Source organism: Portunus trituberculatus, chromosome 35, assembly GCF_017591435.1.
Source record: "Portunus trituberculatus isolate SZX2019 chromosome 35, ASM1759143v1, whole genome shotgun sequence".
Lineage (NCBI taxonomy): Eukaryota > Metazoa > Arthropoda > Malacostraca > Decapoda > Portunidae > Portunus > Portunus trituberculatus.
The window spans coordinates 20,384,566-20,401,108 of NC_059289.1; the positions used below are offsets into that span (position 1 = coordinate 20,384,566).

General features: G+C 38.4%; 1 protein-coding gene across 5 annotated transcripts in view; it reads right to left on the minus strand.

The window, feature by feature from the left end:
* Positions 1–1,306: 1,306 nt before the first annotated feature.
* The window catches only part of LOC123513302, a 197,478-nt gene continuing 182,241 nt past the window's right edge, over positions 1,307–16,543 (minus strand). For 2 of the 5 annotated variants that reach the window (XM_045270394.1, XM_045270393.1), the window contains exon 6: positions 1,307–2,255. In XM_045270394.1, the coding sequence (XP_045126329.1) occupies positions 2,251–2,255 (5 nt within the window). In that variant the 3' untranslated portion in view covers positions 1,307–2,250. The other 3 variants (XM_045270391.1, XM_045270392.1, XM_045270390.1) reach the window with 2 other exon arrangements.

Below are 16,543 nucleotides of genomic sequence, written 5' to 3' on the forward strand. Positions count from 1 at the left end.
AGAAACAGGGAAGTACCAGTAGAGTGGAAGAGAGCTGAAGTGGTGCCCATTTATAAGGGAGGCAGTAAGGAAGAGCCTCATAACTATAGACCTGTGTCTCTAACAAGTGTGGTCGGTAAGATTTGTGAGAGGGTGATAAAGAAATATTGGATACGGTTCCTGGAGGATCATAAGTTATTATCGGATCATCAATTTGGCTTCAGGAAAGGGAGGTCATGTGTAACAAATCTACTGAGCTTTTATTCAAGAGTGGTTGACAAAATACAAGAGAGAGAGGGATGGATGGACCGTGTATATTTGGATTTAAAGAAAGCTTTTGACAAGGTACCTCACGAGAGACTGTTATGGAAAGTAGAGATTTATGGAGGACTGAAAGGAAAAGTGTTAAAGTGGATGGAAAACTACTTGAGATGGAGGGAGATGAGAACGGTAATAAGGGATGCAAAGTCGGACTGGTTGGTGGTGGAGAGTGGAGTCCCACAAGGCTCAGTGCTGGCACCAATACTTTTCCTGGTATATATTAATGACATGCCAGAGGGAGTAAACAGTTATATTACTACAAGATTGCATAGTAAAAAGATAGCCAAGGGAATATGCTTGAAGGATGTGAAAAAATATAGTTTCCCACAAAGATGTGTGGAGGTGTGGAATGGCTTGAGTGAGGAGGTGGTGTCAGCAAGGAGTGTGCATAGTTTTAAAGGAAAGTTGGATGTGTGTAGATATGGAGACGGGGCCACACGAGTATGATACCCAGGCCCTGTAAAATTACAACTAGGTGAATACACCTGTTGCCTGGACTTGCCCCAGATGCTGTTGATGTGGTGCCACACCTCCAGGAGAGACTGGTCCTGCACACCTGGTCCAGGAAGGAGACATAGTACTTCTTCCTTTCCTGCTGCCAGAGATCTGTGAGGTGTCGAGCCACGATAACTATGGCATCCCGTGACTCTGTGTCTGCTGGGTTGGCAGCGAGTGTCTGAAGATGAAGGGACTCCCCACAAAGTATTACAAACTGGTAAGTATCACCTAAATATTCTTGTTAATAATTTTTTTTAGTGTAACAGGAGAAAAAAGGTACCACGTCAATACCTATGGCGTCGACTGTATACAGTAAAATCTTGATCTAACATGAGGGTTACATTCCTGGAGATGTTGAGTTATTCAAACAAAACTTTCCAATACAAAACAATGGTAATAGGGGGTGTTACATTCTTGTCCAATGGGAAAGTCTGCTTGCTTTAGGGATGCATTTACTCAAACCTTAAAGAAAACTATTAATACATCACTAGGTCACAGAAACAACAAAAACACATACTCATTTTATTAGCTCTGATGGTATGCAACATGCTCTCCCTCAGTCCCATTGCATGAACAATCACCAAGGTTTTTTCTCTCCTAGCATAGTGATCTAACACTTCCAAATTCTTTTCAATGGTCACAGTCTTCTTGATTTCTTGGAATTACTTTCCTGTGAGGAGATTGAAGGACACTTGGATACCATAATATAGGACACTAAGTGAACAATCAGAGAAATGATCCACTCACAGTGCTGTTTAGTTCCAGACTGAGGAGTGAGGTCTCATATACACATTTATGCTCATAAAACATTTCTATTAGCTTTTTACAAGCCTTATCACTAAAAAATTATTGTTTTGCGATGCACAAAGTGAAATCTTGCATGGAACAAGGAAAGCAAATTAGGAGATGAGGAGGTTTTTGCCTGTTGTCGGCAATCATCGGCAGCGGTGCTTTCACCACAATATTTGTGTGTCTGCCCCTGCTATAATGGATATCAAATCTTTATAATAATATCCATTATAGCAGGCAATAGATGAGCGGACATGCAAATATTGTGGTGAAAGCAACACACAAGCTAAAAAGGGTCACAAGAAAAAAAAGCGGCCACCAGCAGACAAATGCCTCCTCATCTCCTGCCTTGCTTTTGGTGTTCCATGCAAGATTTCACTTTGTGCATTACAAAACAATCCTTTCTTGGTGGAAAGGCTTGTAAAAAACTAATAGAAATGTTGTTTTGTAAACATAAATGTACATGAGACAGTAACACCTTGGGAGTTGGTTCTACCAACAACCTGCTTGTGACCTCATTACCATGGCAACAATACTTCCCCTTGTGTTTGTGGGCACCATTTTGCAGCTGGAAAATGTCCTGCTCATTGTTAAGTTTCTTGGAGCATAGCCCAATGTGGTTCTCACCATAAGCAGCATGGGTGGTCGTGACGTCAAGTTGATTTAACCTGTGTTAAATTGAATAAATTGTGTTACTGAATTGTATCTCCTTAAATATTGTCACGTTAAATCAAAATTGTGTTATTCAAACTCGCATTACTCGAGTTGACTGTATATATGTACATACAGTGAAGACTCAATACTCGAATGCCTTAATAGCTGAACTTTTCAATACTCAAACGTAAAAGTTCGATTTAATACTTGAAAAAATACCTGGTAGTCGAATGTCCACAAATGTGATTGTAAACAAAGGCTCCCTGGTCTTCCCCCCCTCCATCAGTTGTCCTGCCTGAATCATCAGAATAACATTCTCTTGCGTTCTGTCTGTATTTTTTTATTTACAAACTTACAATAACACCAAAGACTTATTAGTGGTGAAAATATCTGGTAATTGAATGACCACATACATGGTTGTAAACAAAGCTCTGGCCTCTCCTTTCCTGCCATTGCCATTGTCCCATTCTGATACAGGTAATACAGAAATAAAAAACTGGTATTCTGGTATACCGGATCCCTCGTCCCCACAGACATGAGAAAAATAACATTCTTTTCTCTTCTGTCTGTAATTTTTCATTTAGAAACTTGTAATGGCATCAAAGAGATTTATTAATGGTAAAAATAAGGAATGTAGTGAGAGTGCAAGTGTTGAGTGAGCCACAGCCCTAACAGGAATCACACCAGAATAAACATTACCAGACATTTTTGTGGATAGTGACTCATCCTCCCTCCTCCCCACTCATCTCTCCTTCATCCATCACCAACCTTACAATAGGTACAAATAAAAATTCTGGAAAAAAAAGAAAAAAAAATTACATTGAAATTTTTGTAAACTTATAGTTTTGCTAAGATTAGAATGAATTACCTGACTTATAGGTATCGGCAGTGAAATTTTTTGATACTTGAACAGCCATTTGGAACAAATTTATTTCGTGTATTGAGTCTCCACTGTGTGTGTGTATGTAAATATATATATATATATATATATATATATATATATATATATATATATATATATATATATATATATATATATATATACAGGTAACTCGATTTACGCGATAGATGCATTCCAAGAGGCATCGCGTATATCACAATTCGCGTAAAACAAACTTGTAATTTTCATAAGAAACAATAGATAATAGGGGGGATGCAGGATGTGGTCCCCCCAGAAATTGTACAAAATACTCTATTTATTTGGCTAAATTAACATGTTTTTATTATTTACCATTCTAAATACTAAAAGTGTATTTAAAGTAAAGGGAAAAGCAAGAAATAATAAGAAAAAGCAAAAAATTAGAGAAAACAAAACAAAGAATACGTAAACATAACACTCACTGCATCACTGCCTTCACCACTCACACCACAGTCAGTCACCATCTTCCTCTGAGCTTTTCCACTTTATAAAAAATCCACTTATCAAAAATAACCCCTCAGTATAAAAGTAAACACCTGGAAAAAAAAATAAACGCAAGACGCCAATGTCTTCATCCCTCACAAGCACTTGCCGTTGCTGTCCACTCTCTGGCGCGCAGTTTGAAATTGCGTCTGGCGCTCAGTTTGAAAATGCGGTTGGGTCAAATGACATATAAGCAAACCGACGTGCAAATTTAATTGATTATAACATTTTTTCGGTCGCGTATTAACAGACGCGTAAATTAAACACGCGTAATTCAAGAGTTACCTGTGTATATATATATATATATATATATATATATATATATATATATATATATATATATATATATATATATATATATATATATATATATATATATATATATATATATATATATATATATATATATATATATATATATATATATATATGTATATATATATACACAGGGAACCCCCGTTTAACGAAGGTTCACACAACGAAATTTCGCTACAAAGAAGGTTTTATTTTACTACCATCTGCTCGTTTAACAAACACCAAACTCGCTTTAACGAAGTTTTATCCAGGTAATTTTTTTCCAAATTTGAAAGCCCCACCGTATCACGCAAGCGGACAGGCTTTTGAATACACCAGGAGCTGCTGGTACTAAGGCCTGCCTCAGGAAAAATCCTGGGACACCTGTAGAATAAAGATCAAGATCAAGATCAAGCCTCTCGTGGACAACACGCGCAACACTCACTCCCCAGTCAAAACATAACAGCGTCAGCAGCAATTTGTCTTCCCTAGCTCAACTTACCACCAAAACACCCTGCAATGTGGCCTAGTGTTTGTAAGAAGACCAGGAAGTCTCTTACTCTCCAAGTGAAGCTGGATATTATTCAGACACGAGAGAGGCCAGAAAACTATACCAGTGCTGGCCACCATCTTGACTCCATATTATACTGTCTCTATTTTCAAGTCAGCAGACTCTATTAACCCGTAAACTGTGCCAGACATCTTAAGATGCTATTTGACCAACTGCGCCAGACCTCTTAAGATGACAGGTTTTCTGAGCTCCATTTCAAAAGTTCCCGCACAGCCACCGTAAAATCCAATGAACATCATGTGGCAACATCATCCCTCTTTCGCTCCATATAGGCATTATTATCTCAGTCAGCCTTAGGCAGTCATGGAAGGCGGTAATTCATCATCGTCTTGCGATGCTGGCCAGCCTCCTGGCTCCTACATTCATGGCCATGGGGGAGGCAGAAGATGTCGTAAAAAGAAGGAGATAGTAAAAAAAAAGCTTGCACTAGGCCCTGATGATGTAGATTATTTAAAGCAATCAACTTCTGGTGCTGTGAGAAAGCCCAAGAGATGCCGTAAACACCCTCCTGCCTCTCAAGGTCACGAGCGCGTTGCCACTCCCTCGCTGCCCGGCAAAGCGCGTAATATGCCATTGACACCATCAAAATTTTTACCATTGATTGAAGATTCTGAGGAATCACTCTCATCACTTTCTGATGATCCACATTGGCAGAAAGAACAGGAAAACGACAGTGGAGGTATAGGAGAAGAATCAACAGATGAGCTGAGTGAGGGAGAGATGTCAGCTGATCAGGCACTTCCCAAACAACTTCAGCCAGCCATCACTGCCACACAATGTATTTTTTTTCATTTTTTGTTTCACTTTTCAGTGCTCTACTTGTCTCCTTTGAGTTTCATAAGATCAAAGATAGTTTTCAAGCAAGTTGATTTTTTGCCATTTTTTGCGCACCCTGCAGCTGTCCTGAAATCATAATTGCGCAGTTTAAGGGTTAAGGAGGCTGGTGAGACCGTATCTTCCTTGCAAGCTAAAAGAACCACCTGAACTTGTGACTCTACAATGGATAAAATGGAAAGCCTTGTGGAAATGTGGTACATAAGCTTTGTATGCAGTACAATGATGCGCACTTTGTTTACATTCCACAGGTTGCCGGTTACTGTCTTTCACGTTTCACTCTTCCTTCCTTCATAAAGTTAAGATCATCAACATTATAAAGTTACGTACATACATACATATTAGTGTACATTATAATGACTTAAATCAAACTACCTAAATGTTTAACTTCATAATTTTTACTTTCATTAAACCTTTTACTGTACTATTATGATGCACTCTCACTTTGCTTACTCTCAATGGAAGTTCAAATCAGGGGTTAAACTTGTTATAATCGATTCGCTTAACGAAGTTTCGCTTAACGAAGTGGAACGTAACCCCTTCGTTAAACGGGGTTGCCTATATATATATATATATATATATATATATATATATATATATACTATATAACCTCTGTTAAGTGGGGGTTGGCTGTATATATATATATATATATATATATATATATATATATATATATATATATATATATATATATATATATATATAGTAATACTCCGCTTAACGAACAGGATACAGGGTGTCAAAGCTGTTCGTAGAGCGAAAATTCGTTAAGCGGACGTAATTTTCCCATAAGAAATAATGGAAATAGGGGGATGCATTCTGGGCTGGTCCCCAACATACCACATAGGTTAAAAAAAAAATTATATATACGTTTGGCAGCATATTGGGCCACCAGTGTACCACTACTTGTATGATGTCATATGAGTCATTGGAATTTAGAGGAGGTATGTAGAAATTCTCTCACATTCTCGCATTTATGTTCACAAAACAACATTTCTATTAGCTTTTTACAAACCTTGACCCCAAGAAAGGATTGTTTTGTAATGCATAAAGTGAAATCTTACATGGAATACCAAAAAAATAAAGCAGAGATGAGATGAGCCACAGACGAAGCGTGAGACTCGCGGCGAATCGGCCGCTTCTTTTTCTTCTTGTGACCCTTTTAGCCTGCCTGTTGTCTTTCCCCATGATATATGTTTCCACTCCTCTATATTGCCTGCTATAATGGATATCATATCTTAGTATTCATAATATATGCTCATGCCATGAGGATAACCTCGACTTCGTGGCACTGAGTGACAGTGAATTATTAATGAAATACCGCGGTATTTCATTAGTAATTCACTATCACTCAGTGCCATGGAGTCAAGGTTATTCTTGTGGCATGAGCGTATATAAATACTAAGATATGATGTTCATTATAGCAGGCAATAGAGGAGTGGAAACATAAACATCATGATGAAAGTAACACGCAAGCAAAAGGGTCACAAGAAGAAGAAGAAGCGGCTGAGTGGCTGCGAGTCTCTCGCTTCGTCTGTGGCTCATCTTATCTCTGCTTTATTTTTTGGTATTCCATGTAAGATTTCACTTTATACATTACAAAACAATCCTTTCTTGCGGGCAAGGTTTGTTAAAAGCTAATACAAATGTTTTGTGAACATAAATGAATATTATAAGACAGTAACACCAGGTGGTGTTCCCAGCAACCTCAGAGCAACCTGAAAGCAACCTTGTCACCGTCCCTCCAAGCATTCATGGACGCCATTTCGCTGCAAGAGGTTGCTCTGACGTTGTTAAAGAATCTTGGATCCAGCTCCAGGAGAGCTAGAGACAGAGGCGGGGAGCCAGCCAATCACAGCGAAACTACCGCGTTTAGTCCCTCACCCGGCAAATTCAAACCCTGAAAATTCGCTAAAACGGATGCGGTTGTATGTTATGCGGATTTTTGGTCTAACTTTATATAGTACGTTAAACCGGAAATTTGTTAAACGAACGTTCGTTAAGCGGAGTATTACTGTATAGGTAACCCACATTTAACGAAGGTTCACATAACGAAATTTCGCTACAACAAAGATTTCATTTTACTACCATCTGCTCATTTAACGAACACCAAACTCGCTTTAATGAAGTTTTATCCAGGCAATTTTTTCCAAGTTTGAAAGCCATGCTGTATCATGCAAGCCGACAAGCTTTTGAATACACCAGTGCCTTTCATGGACAACACGCGTACCACTCATTCACACTGTTCAAAACAATAACAGTGTCAGCAGCAGCTCGTCTTCCTTCGCTCAACTTACCACCAAAACGCCCTGCAATGTCGCCTAGCGTTGCTAAGAAGACCAGGAAGTCTCTTACTCTCAAAGTGAAGCTGGATATTATTCACAGACACGAGGCGAGAAAACTAATATCATTGCTTGCCACCATCTTGGCTCCCTCCATCTACTGTCTCTAATATTTTCAAGTCAGCAGATTCCATTAAGATGGCTGGTGAGACCGTATCTTCCTTGCAAGCTAAAAGAACCACCTTAACTCGTGACTCTACAATGGATAAAATGGAAAGCCTTCTGGAAATGTGGTACATAAATTTTGTATGTGATACAATGATGCGCCTTGTTTACATTCCACAGATTGCCAGTTAGTGTCTTTCCCGTTTCACTCTCCCTCCCTTCATAGATTTAAGATCATCAACATTATAAAGCTATGTACACTCTCACAAAAAAGTATCGGCATTGTTGGCTGGATCCTGCAGAGAAATGATCAAAACTGTACAGATGACTGTACTGTGGGGTTGGTATTCCTGGTAATGAGGTGACCCTGAATGATGTATCATGTAAGTGACGCGAAAACTCTAACATCCTTAATTCATGCATGTGGCGAGGTGGTTTTAATTCTTGTTTACAGTAATTATGCATTTCTAAAAATTGATGATTTTGAGGGAGAGAGAATTTCCTGAACAGAAAGGAAATGAAAACTCAGAGCAAAAAGTTACCAGATATTCCAGGGTACCATTACCAGATGGGATAAAAGAAAGATTGGAGAGTTGTTTGCTCTAACTTTAGCATTTCATCTTAAATATATGTTAGGTTTAACATTGGGTATGATCAAGTAGGCTCATGTGTTTTCTGCTCATACTTCTAAAACACACAAATTATCTACCGAATTCACAGTAAATTAAACAATAGATATTGTTATATGCCATTCGGCAAGTGATGTGTGGAACAGCTGAGTTATCAGCAGTAGAGGTAAGGATAATCTTACGATGTTATTTTATATTTTTGTCATACGTGAAGAAAGGCGAATATGTTTCGATATGCATCCGTAGTTTCTCTGATTCATGAAGCATTAAGTATATGCATCAGAGTCAATGAAGAAGAATCCAAAATGATTGAGTTTAAAAGACATGGAGACCTCATGGGAAACGTGTGCAAAGATTATCGCTCTCCACACCTAGGGTTACAGCAAGGCATATATAGCACGACGTCTTGCTATATCTCTCCATACAGTAGCCCGGTGGGTGAGAAGGTTCATTGACAGCGGCAACACAACAGACAAACCAAGATGTGGACGATCTCGGTACACAATACAGGAGCAAGACAGAGCTATCACAAGTGCTTATGATGCTGATCCTTTTACCCCAACAACATCGGTATTGTCTACGTATGATCTCCGCTGCACGACGCAAACCATCAGAAACAGGCTACATTCCAATGGACTTTATGGATGCAGACCAGCGCGTAAACCAGAACTCACAGACAGGATCATGGAACAGCGTATGGAGTATGCTCTTAACTACAGTGATAAGGATGAAGAATTCTGGAACACGGCAATTTTTTGTGACGAAAAGATGTTCTCATCAAACAACGAGTGGTTGTCGTGGGTGTGGTGCAGGGAGAACACGTGGTAAAGCAATAATAATCCTGTGTCTTTACTTGTTGAACATTACCAACGATTACCGTGAAATTTGTCTTTCTCACTGAAAACTACTGGTTTTGACTATTTACACTAGAATACTTAACATTTTCATTTACAGTATATATAAGATATATAAATGTAAATAATTGCAACTTTTCTCGACCTGTACAACTGCTCAAACTAGAGCTGCCATTTAGTGTATAATATTACTTACAATGTAAGAATAGATTGGCCTAATTTTGAATGATTTTCTTTATAGATACGAAAAGGAACATGTTAAGGCAACCAAGAAAAGTGGTAGGATTACGGTTGGAATGTTTGGTTGGATAAGTGGTCCTGGTGTAGGTGAGCTAACCGATGTTGGGGAGGGACACTTCACTGCCGAGAAGTATGTGGAGATATTGGACGAGGTTTTACTTCCTTCGGTTAGGGCAGTATTGTTCCCTGAAAGAATGCCCTTTTCTTTAGTTCAAGACAACAGCCCCATTCATTCAGCAAGAATAGTCAAATTATGGTTCCAGGACCACCCAAAAATATCTCTTCTGCCACATCCTCCAAGGTCACAAGATCTTAACCCCATTGAACATATATGGGCGACAATGACGAAAATGTGCTCGGAAAATGTAACGCACCGAACACGATCGTCTGTTATTAGATCGGCTCATATGGCTTGGGAAGAGCTAAGACAACCTCACGGACAGGAGTTGGCGCATTCGCTTGTGACATCCATGCCCAACAGATTAAATGCTGTACTAGCTGCAGGAGGAGGTTACACAATACTAATTAGCATTCAAAACAATTGTATTGTTAAGTTATTTACTGTTTTACATTATTTCATGAATAATTAACAGCATTTTCTGCAACTGTCAAATTATTCTTATTAAATGTCTTTATTCTGTTGGTTTATTGTTCTAGTTTATGACATTAAATTTATTTTGCTACAAGTTATAAATACACTTGTATAAGGTGTGTGAAAATATATCCTATTAATTTTACTTCTTTCACCTTTTATCAACGACTATGTAATATAAGATTGATTAATGAAAACTTATTACAATATACTGTAGCCAAGAGACTCGTATACCCTAATTAGTAACTGAACAGCAGGCATGCCAATCTCTATAAGGATGCTGAGCAATGTACCATAATGCTACATGTAATGCCTTTCTCGATCGTTAGTTTTAATGCCGATAGTTTTTTGGGAGAGAGTACATACATACATTAGTGTACATCATAATGACTTGTATTAAACTGCCTAAATGTTTAACTTCATAATTTTTTACTTTCATTAAACCTTTCACTGTACTATGATGCACTCTCGCTATGTTTACTCTCAATCGAAGTTCAAGTCAAGGGTTGGTTAAACTTGTTATAATCGGTTCGCTTAACGAAGGTTTTTTTTAGGATCATAACCCCTCTGTTAAGCGGGGGTTGCCTGTATACAATATATATATATATATATATATATATATATATATATATATATATATATATATATATATATATATATACAGTGGAGACTCAATACTCAAACTTAATTCGTTCCAAATGGCTGTTCGAGTATTAAAAAGTTCGACTATTGATACCTATAAATCAGGTAATTCGTTCCAATCCTAGCAAAACCTCAAGTTTATATTTTTAAAAAATCAATGTATTTTTTTTTACAATTTTGTTTTGTACATACCGTAAGTGAAGGCTGGTGATGGATTTCTTCTGGTGTGATTCCTGTGAATCCACTAATGGAGGGCTGTGGCTCATTCATACTTGCACTCTCACCAGATTCCTTATTTTCATCACTATTAAGCCTCTTTGGTGACATTGTAAGTTTGTTAATGTAAAACTACCAACAGAACGCAGAATATTGTTGTTTATCTCAAGACTGAGGTAGGACTAGTGATGCGCACCACCATCCGGTATAACGGTATTACATTAATACCGGTATACGGTTATTACGATAATACCGGTATTACCAGTAATACGACATCAAAACGGTACAGTGGCGACTGCGAGAAAGGGGATGACAGAGCTTTGTATACTACCAAATGTGCGGCCATTTGATTAACAGATATTTTCACCACTAATAAGCCTTTGGTATTAATGTAAATTTATAAATGAAAAACTGCAGATAGATCGCAGGTGAATGTTATTCTGATCGTGGCATCACAAGTCACAACTGGCAGAAGGGGAAGGGAGGACGCCAGGGAGCCTTTGTTTACAACCACGGGTGTGGACGTTCGACTATCAGGTATTTTTTTGAGTATCAAATATAAATTTTGCATGGTTGTAAGTGTGACATCACAAGTCACAACTGGCAGAAGGGGAAGAGGGAACGCCAGCCTTTGTTTACAACCATAGGATTGGACGTTCGACTATCAGGTATTTTTTCGAGTATCAAATCGAACTTTTGTGTTTAACCCGTAAAGTCTGACAGGCCTTAAATAGGGCTGCATTGCACACTTCCGACAGTCCTTAAATGGGGCAGCTACTTTGAGCGCTAATAAAAACCGCGCTAGCATTGGTAGCGCTGCTATATTTGGTCATGACGTAGGCCTATGGTAGTACTGTCGGCTCCCAGGAAGCACACCGCTCTAGCCAGCTAGTCTCCCGCAAATTTCTGTGAGGTGCGTGAGCGTCGTGTCGCGGTGATAATTATTTACGTATTTACGTATTTACTTATTTAAGGAACTATTATTTACAACTATGGCTACTGGTGCTAAGAGGAAGCTAAAGTTTAGTGATAAAAGTGATAGACAAGGCGGGACAAGACGAAATGTGCACAGGTTGGAGGTAGATCCCGATCCCGCTATTGTGACAACATCGTCACCCACGCTTGATAAAAACATACGTAACTATAATCAGCCAATATGAGTGAAAACACGAAAAACATGTGAAAACACATAAAAACATGAGCAGTGCCTTACATTATGTAAGAATACACATAAAAGCACCTCCCCCGAGTTGCCGCTACCACAATCTTCTCCAATTATCGGTTATTATTCTGAGACAACCATAGTGAGTAGAGTAATAAAAACTTGTAGGATGATGCATTGTCATGTCTACTAACAGCAGATTTTTTTTCCAGAGTAATTTATAAGAGTTGATTTTTTTATGATAATTGCGGTAATGGGAGGGTGCGAATTTTGCGGCCATCGGTCTTAGCGGGTTAAGTATTGAAAAGTTTGAGTATTCAGGCGTTCAAGTATTGAGTCTCCACTGTGCGTGTGTGTGTGTATATATATATATATATATATATATATATATATATATATATATATATATATATATATATATATATATATATATATATATATATATATATATATATATATATATATATATATATATATATATATATATATATATATATATATATATATATATATATATATATATATATATATATATATATATATATATATATATATATATATATATATACATACAGTAAGTCCTCGTTATACGGTAGTTCTTTATCCAGTAAATTCACAGTTACGGTATTTGGAAATTAGTAACCTTGATTCAATATATGGTAAGAAAATATCACAGATACGGTATCCACTCGTGTCATCTGAGGGGACCCTGAGCGGGGGAGCAGGGGTGATGACGCCATCCACCCCACACATGGCCACTCACAGTACTGACTTTAACTTGACCACCCTTGGAGCCCATTATCTCTTTCCCTCCCCCACCTTTTTTTTTAATTGCATTACATATTACTTACATGCATTTCTAATTAGATGAATAAATGGAATATTAAAGGGTCTATTGTAAGCACAAATATATTCATAATAATTATGGCAAACATTTAAAGCCTACTACCAGCGGGAAACCATGCAGCAACTGATAAAGGGCACAGATGGGCCTGGCAAGCCCACTATCAAAGAATGGTGGAAGTCATATAACATCAAGCACGCCTTAGATAACATCAAGTCATCTTGGAACGAAGTGAAGACGTCTACCATGAACTTGGTGTGGAATAAAGTATGGCCAGAATGCATGCATGACTTCCCAGGCTTAGCTGAAGATGACATTGGTGCAATCAGAAATGATATAGTAAATCTGTGCCATTGGGCTGGCTTCGATGAAGTTAATGATGAAGTTCGAGATCTTTTGGAAAGCCATGCTGAACCTCTCAAATGATGAATTTGTAGAGCTAGACAAGGCATCACAGGTTGCAGAAAAAGAGGGAGATGAAGAAGAACCTGTGTGTGACCTGGACATCAAAACTCTTAGAGAATGTCTCAGTGGTATCGAAAAAGCTCTAGAAACCCTGAAGGAATGTGACCCAAATTCTGCCAGGAGTAGTAAAGTGGCTCATGACGTAGAGAAAAAAGTGTCAAGATTTATCAAGAAATCTATGATGAAAAAACAAGAAAAACCAAACAGTCCTCCATCTACTCGTTCTTCAAGCCTGTCACACCTGCCGACCCTGCTACAGCTGGCCCTTCTTCCATATCCTCTTTCTTCAAACCAGTGAAACGTGCTGACCCTGCTACAGCTGGCCTTTCCACATCTGCTTCCGACAGTGCAGATGACGTCTTATCCTCATCTGCCCACTAATTGTTAGATGAGTAAGGGCTGAAATCCCTACTGTCTCTTAGCCTCAGGAGGGACATCATCTGATAGAATACGTGGCGAGTGAAAGGTAAATAAAAACATTTTGTTTATTTCTTTTGCACAGTACTTTACATTTTTTTTTTTATGACTACTTTCATGTATTTTAATTTCTGTAGGGGTGACTTTTGACATGCTGGAATGCATTCCCTATTATTACATGTTATAATGGGTTCGGTATACGGTAATTTCGATTTGCGGTACGGTTTTCAAGAACGCATATGTACTGTATAATGAGGACTTACTGTGTATATATATATAACAGGGTGATTCACGAGTTACTCCGGAAAATTTAACTACTGCAAGTTTACACAATTCTAAGCAGAAAATACTCTATATGTATAGGTGTTTTCTGCAATGGTTAACAAGTGGGAGGAATTTTAGATTTCAATCCAGAACGGGAGGACAGCCACCAGCAAGCGGCTGGCTCCCGCCACACCCTCGCGACCTTGAAACCACTTAGTTGCCAAGTTGCTGATTTCTCTTAATTTTTACTAGCATTCTTTCAGTCTGAATTAAAGTTTTTGTTTTTTTATTATCATCAGGTGTGTTGCATTGTTATTTTCATGTGTGACAGGGATTGTGTTGAAATATTCTTGAAGGACGTATTCAGTGCGGCGAGACATCTGTGCTAGGCTAGGCTACACTTGCAATGCCACACTACTGATCACACCAGTAACTGTTCAACAATATTCTTCTGTATTAGACTTTTTTTCCATACCATCTATGAGGTAAAAGTCAAGGTGCGTTTTCTTTTTTAAGAGGTATCCATCATAATGCCATTGTGCAACGTTTATATCCGTCAATAATACTTTAGGTGTCCGCAAAGCCTATTCCATGAAAAAATGGCACAGTTCCCTAGAACAATTGATCACATACATGGTGATAATAAAAAAAAATCAGACTGAAAGAATGCTAGTAAAAATTAAGAGAAATAAGCAACTTGGCAACTAAGTGGTTTTTAGGTCGCGAGGGGGTGGCGGGAGCCAGCCGCTTGCTGGTGGCTGTCCTCTCGTCTGGATTAAAATCTAAAACTCCTCCCACTTGTTAACCATTGCAGAAAACACTTATACTTATAGAGTATTTTCTGCTTAGAATTGTATAAACTTGCAGTAGTTAAATTTTCCAGAGAAACTTGTGAATCACCCTGTAAATATATATATATATATATATATATATATATATATATATATATATATATATATATATATATATATATATATATATATATATATATATATATATATATATATATATATATATATATATATATATATATATATATATATATATATATATATATATATATATATATATATATATATATATATATATATATATATATATATATATATATATATATATATATATATATATATATATATATATATATATATATATATATATATATATATATATATATATATATATATATATATATTACGTATGCCACAGCTGCGGTTAACTGCTACAGCTCACTAGAGTGTTATTCTGGCAAAATCGCAAACTTTGTTACGGTCAGTACAGTGGGGAATATAAAAACTCCACAGAGTTAACTCACAACTGTCGTAACCCTCAGGTTCTTTCAAGGTTGCCAACAGTGTATAATTTCCCCCACTGTAAGGGAATCTCTTTAGCAACTCCTTCTCCACCTGTACCCAACCAAGTAGAATTTATAAATGGTAGATGTTATGTGTAACAGGGCGAGGCCTTAATACCCCCTAGAGAAACCGCCCACAAGGACAATTCCACCCACTTCTCTATGAAGTATTAATGCCTCTCCGCACGCCTTGTCCACAGACTGTGATACTCACAAACTGGGACAACACGCGCAGTATATATATTACTATACTATCCTATTACGACAAGTGCTTCCTAACACCTGTCAGACTGACACCCCTAGCCTACGACTACTACAATATATGATGTGTACAGCACATCCGGTGATGTACACACAAGCCCAGACACCACTTACGGGTGACAACAGCTATACACGGAGTCCAGATACTCATCACAGACAAGTTTGGTGGACGACAACTACGCACCACTGGCCTGCAGTACGAAGCTTCTCAGCTTTTCACTAGCGTGCATGGCTACAACCACTACAATACAGTATACTACTGATACTACACAAAAGATGATGGGGGGCACACAACAGCCCACCAAACCACACTGGTGACCACGGCCACCAACAAAACAAACAGGACGAGACCAAACGTGTCTCTCCTCTGTGCCGCCACACCACGAGTGAACGAACGCACAACAGGAAATGTAGCCCCCAACCGGCTACACTTTCCTCAGGACAACAAGCCCGTTGTCCTACCCAGCCACGGTCTACCCAGTAGCAAGCCAGCTACTCAACAGGAGGGCACAACTCCCAGACCGATGACTAATGAGTACTGCTAATGCACAGTCCAGCCACACGTGTCTCTTCCTGTGCTGAGATCGTACGTGTTAACTCCGCTGAAGACTGGCCGGTACTATAAACAGTATACTACTGATACAACTCAACAGATGGTGGGGGCACCCAGCCGCCCACCAAACCACACTGGTGACCACGGCCACCAACAAAACAAACAGGACGAGGAAATAACGCGTCCCTCCGCGCCGCCACACCCGAGTGCACGAACGCACGAGAAGTGTAGCCAAACTTGCCACGCTTCTCTAAGAACAAC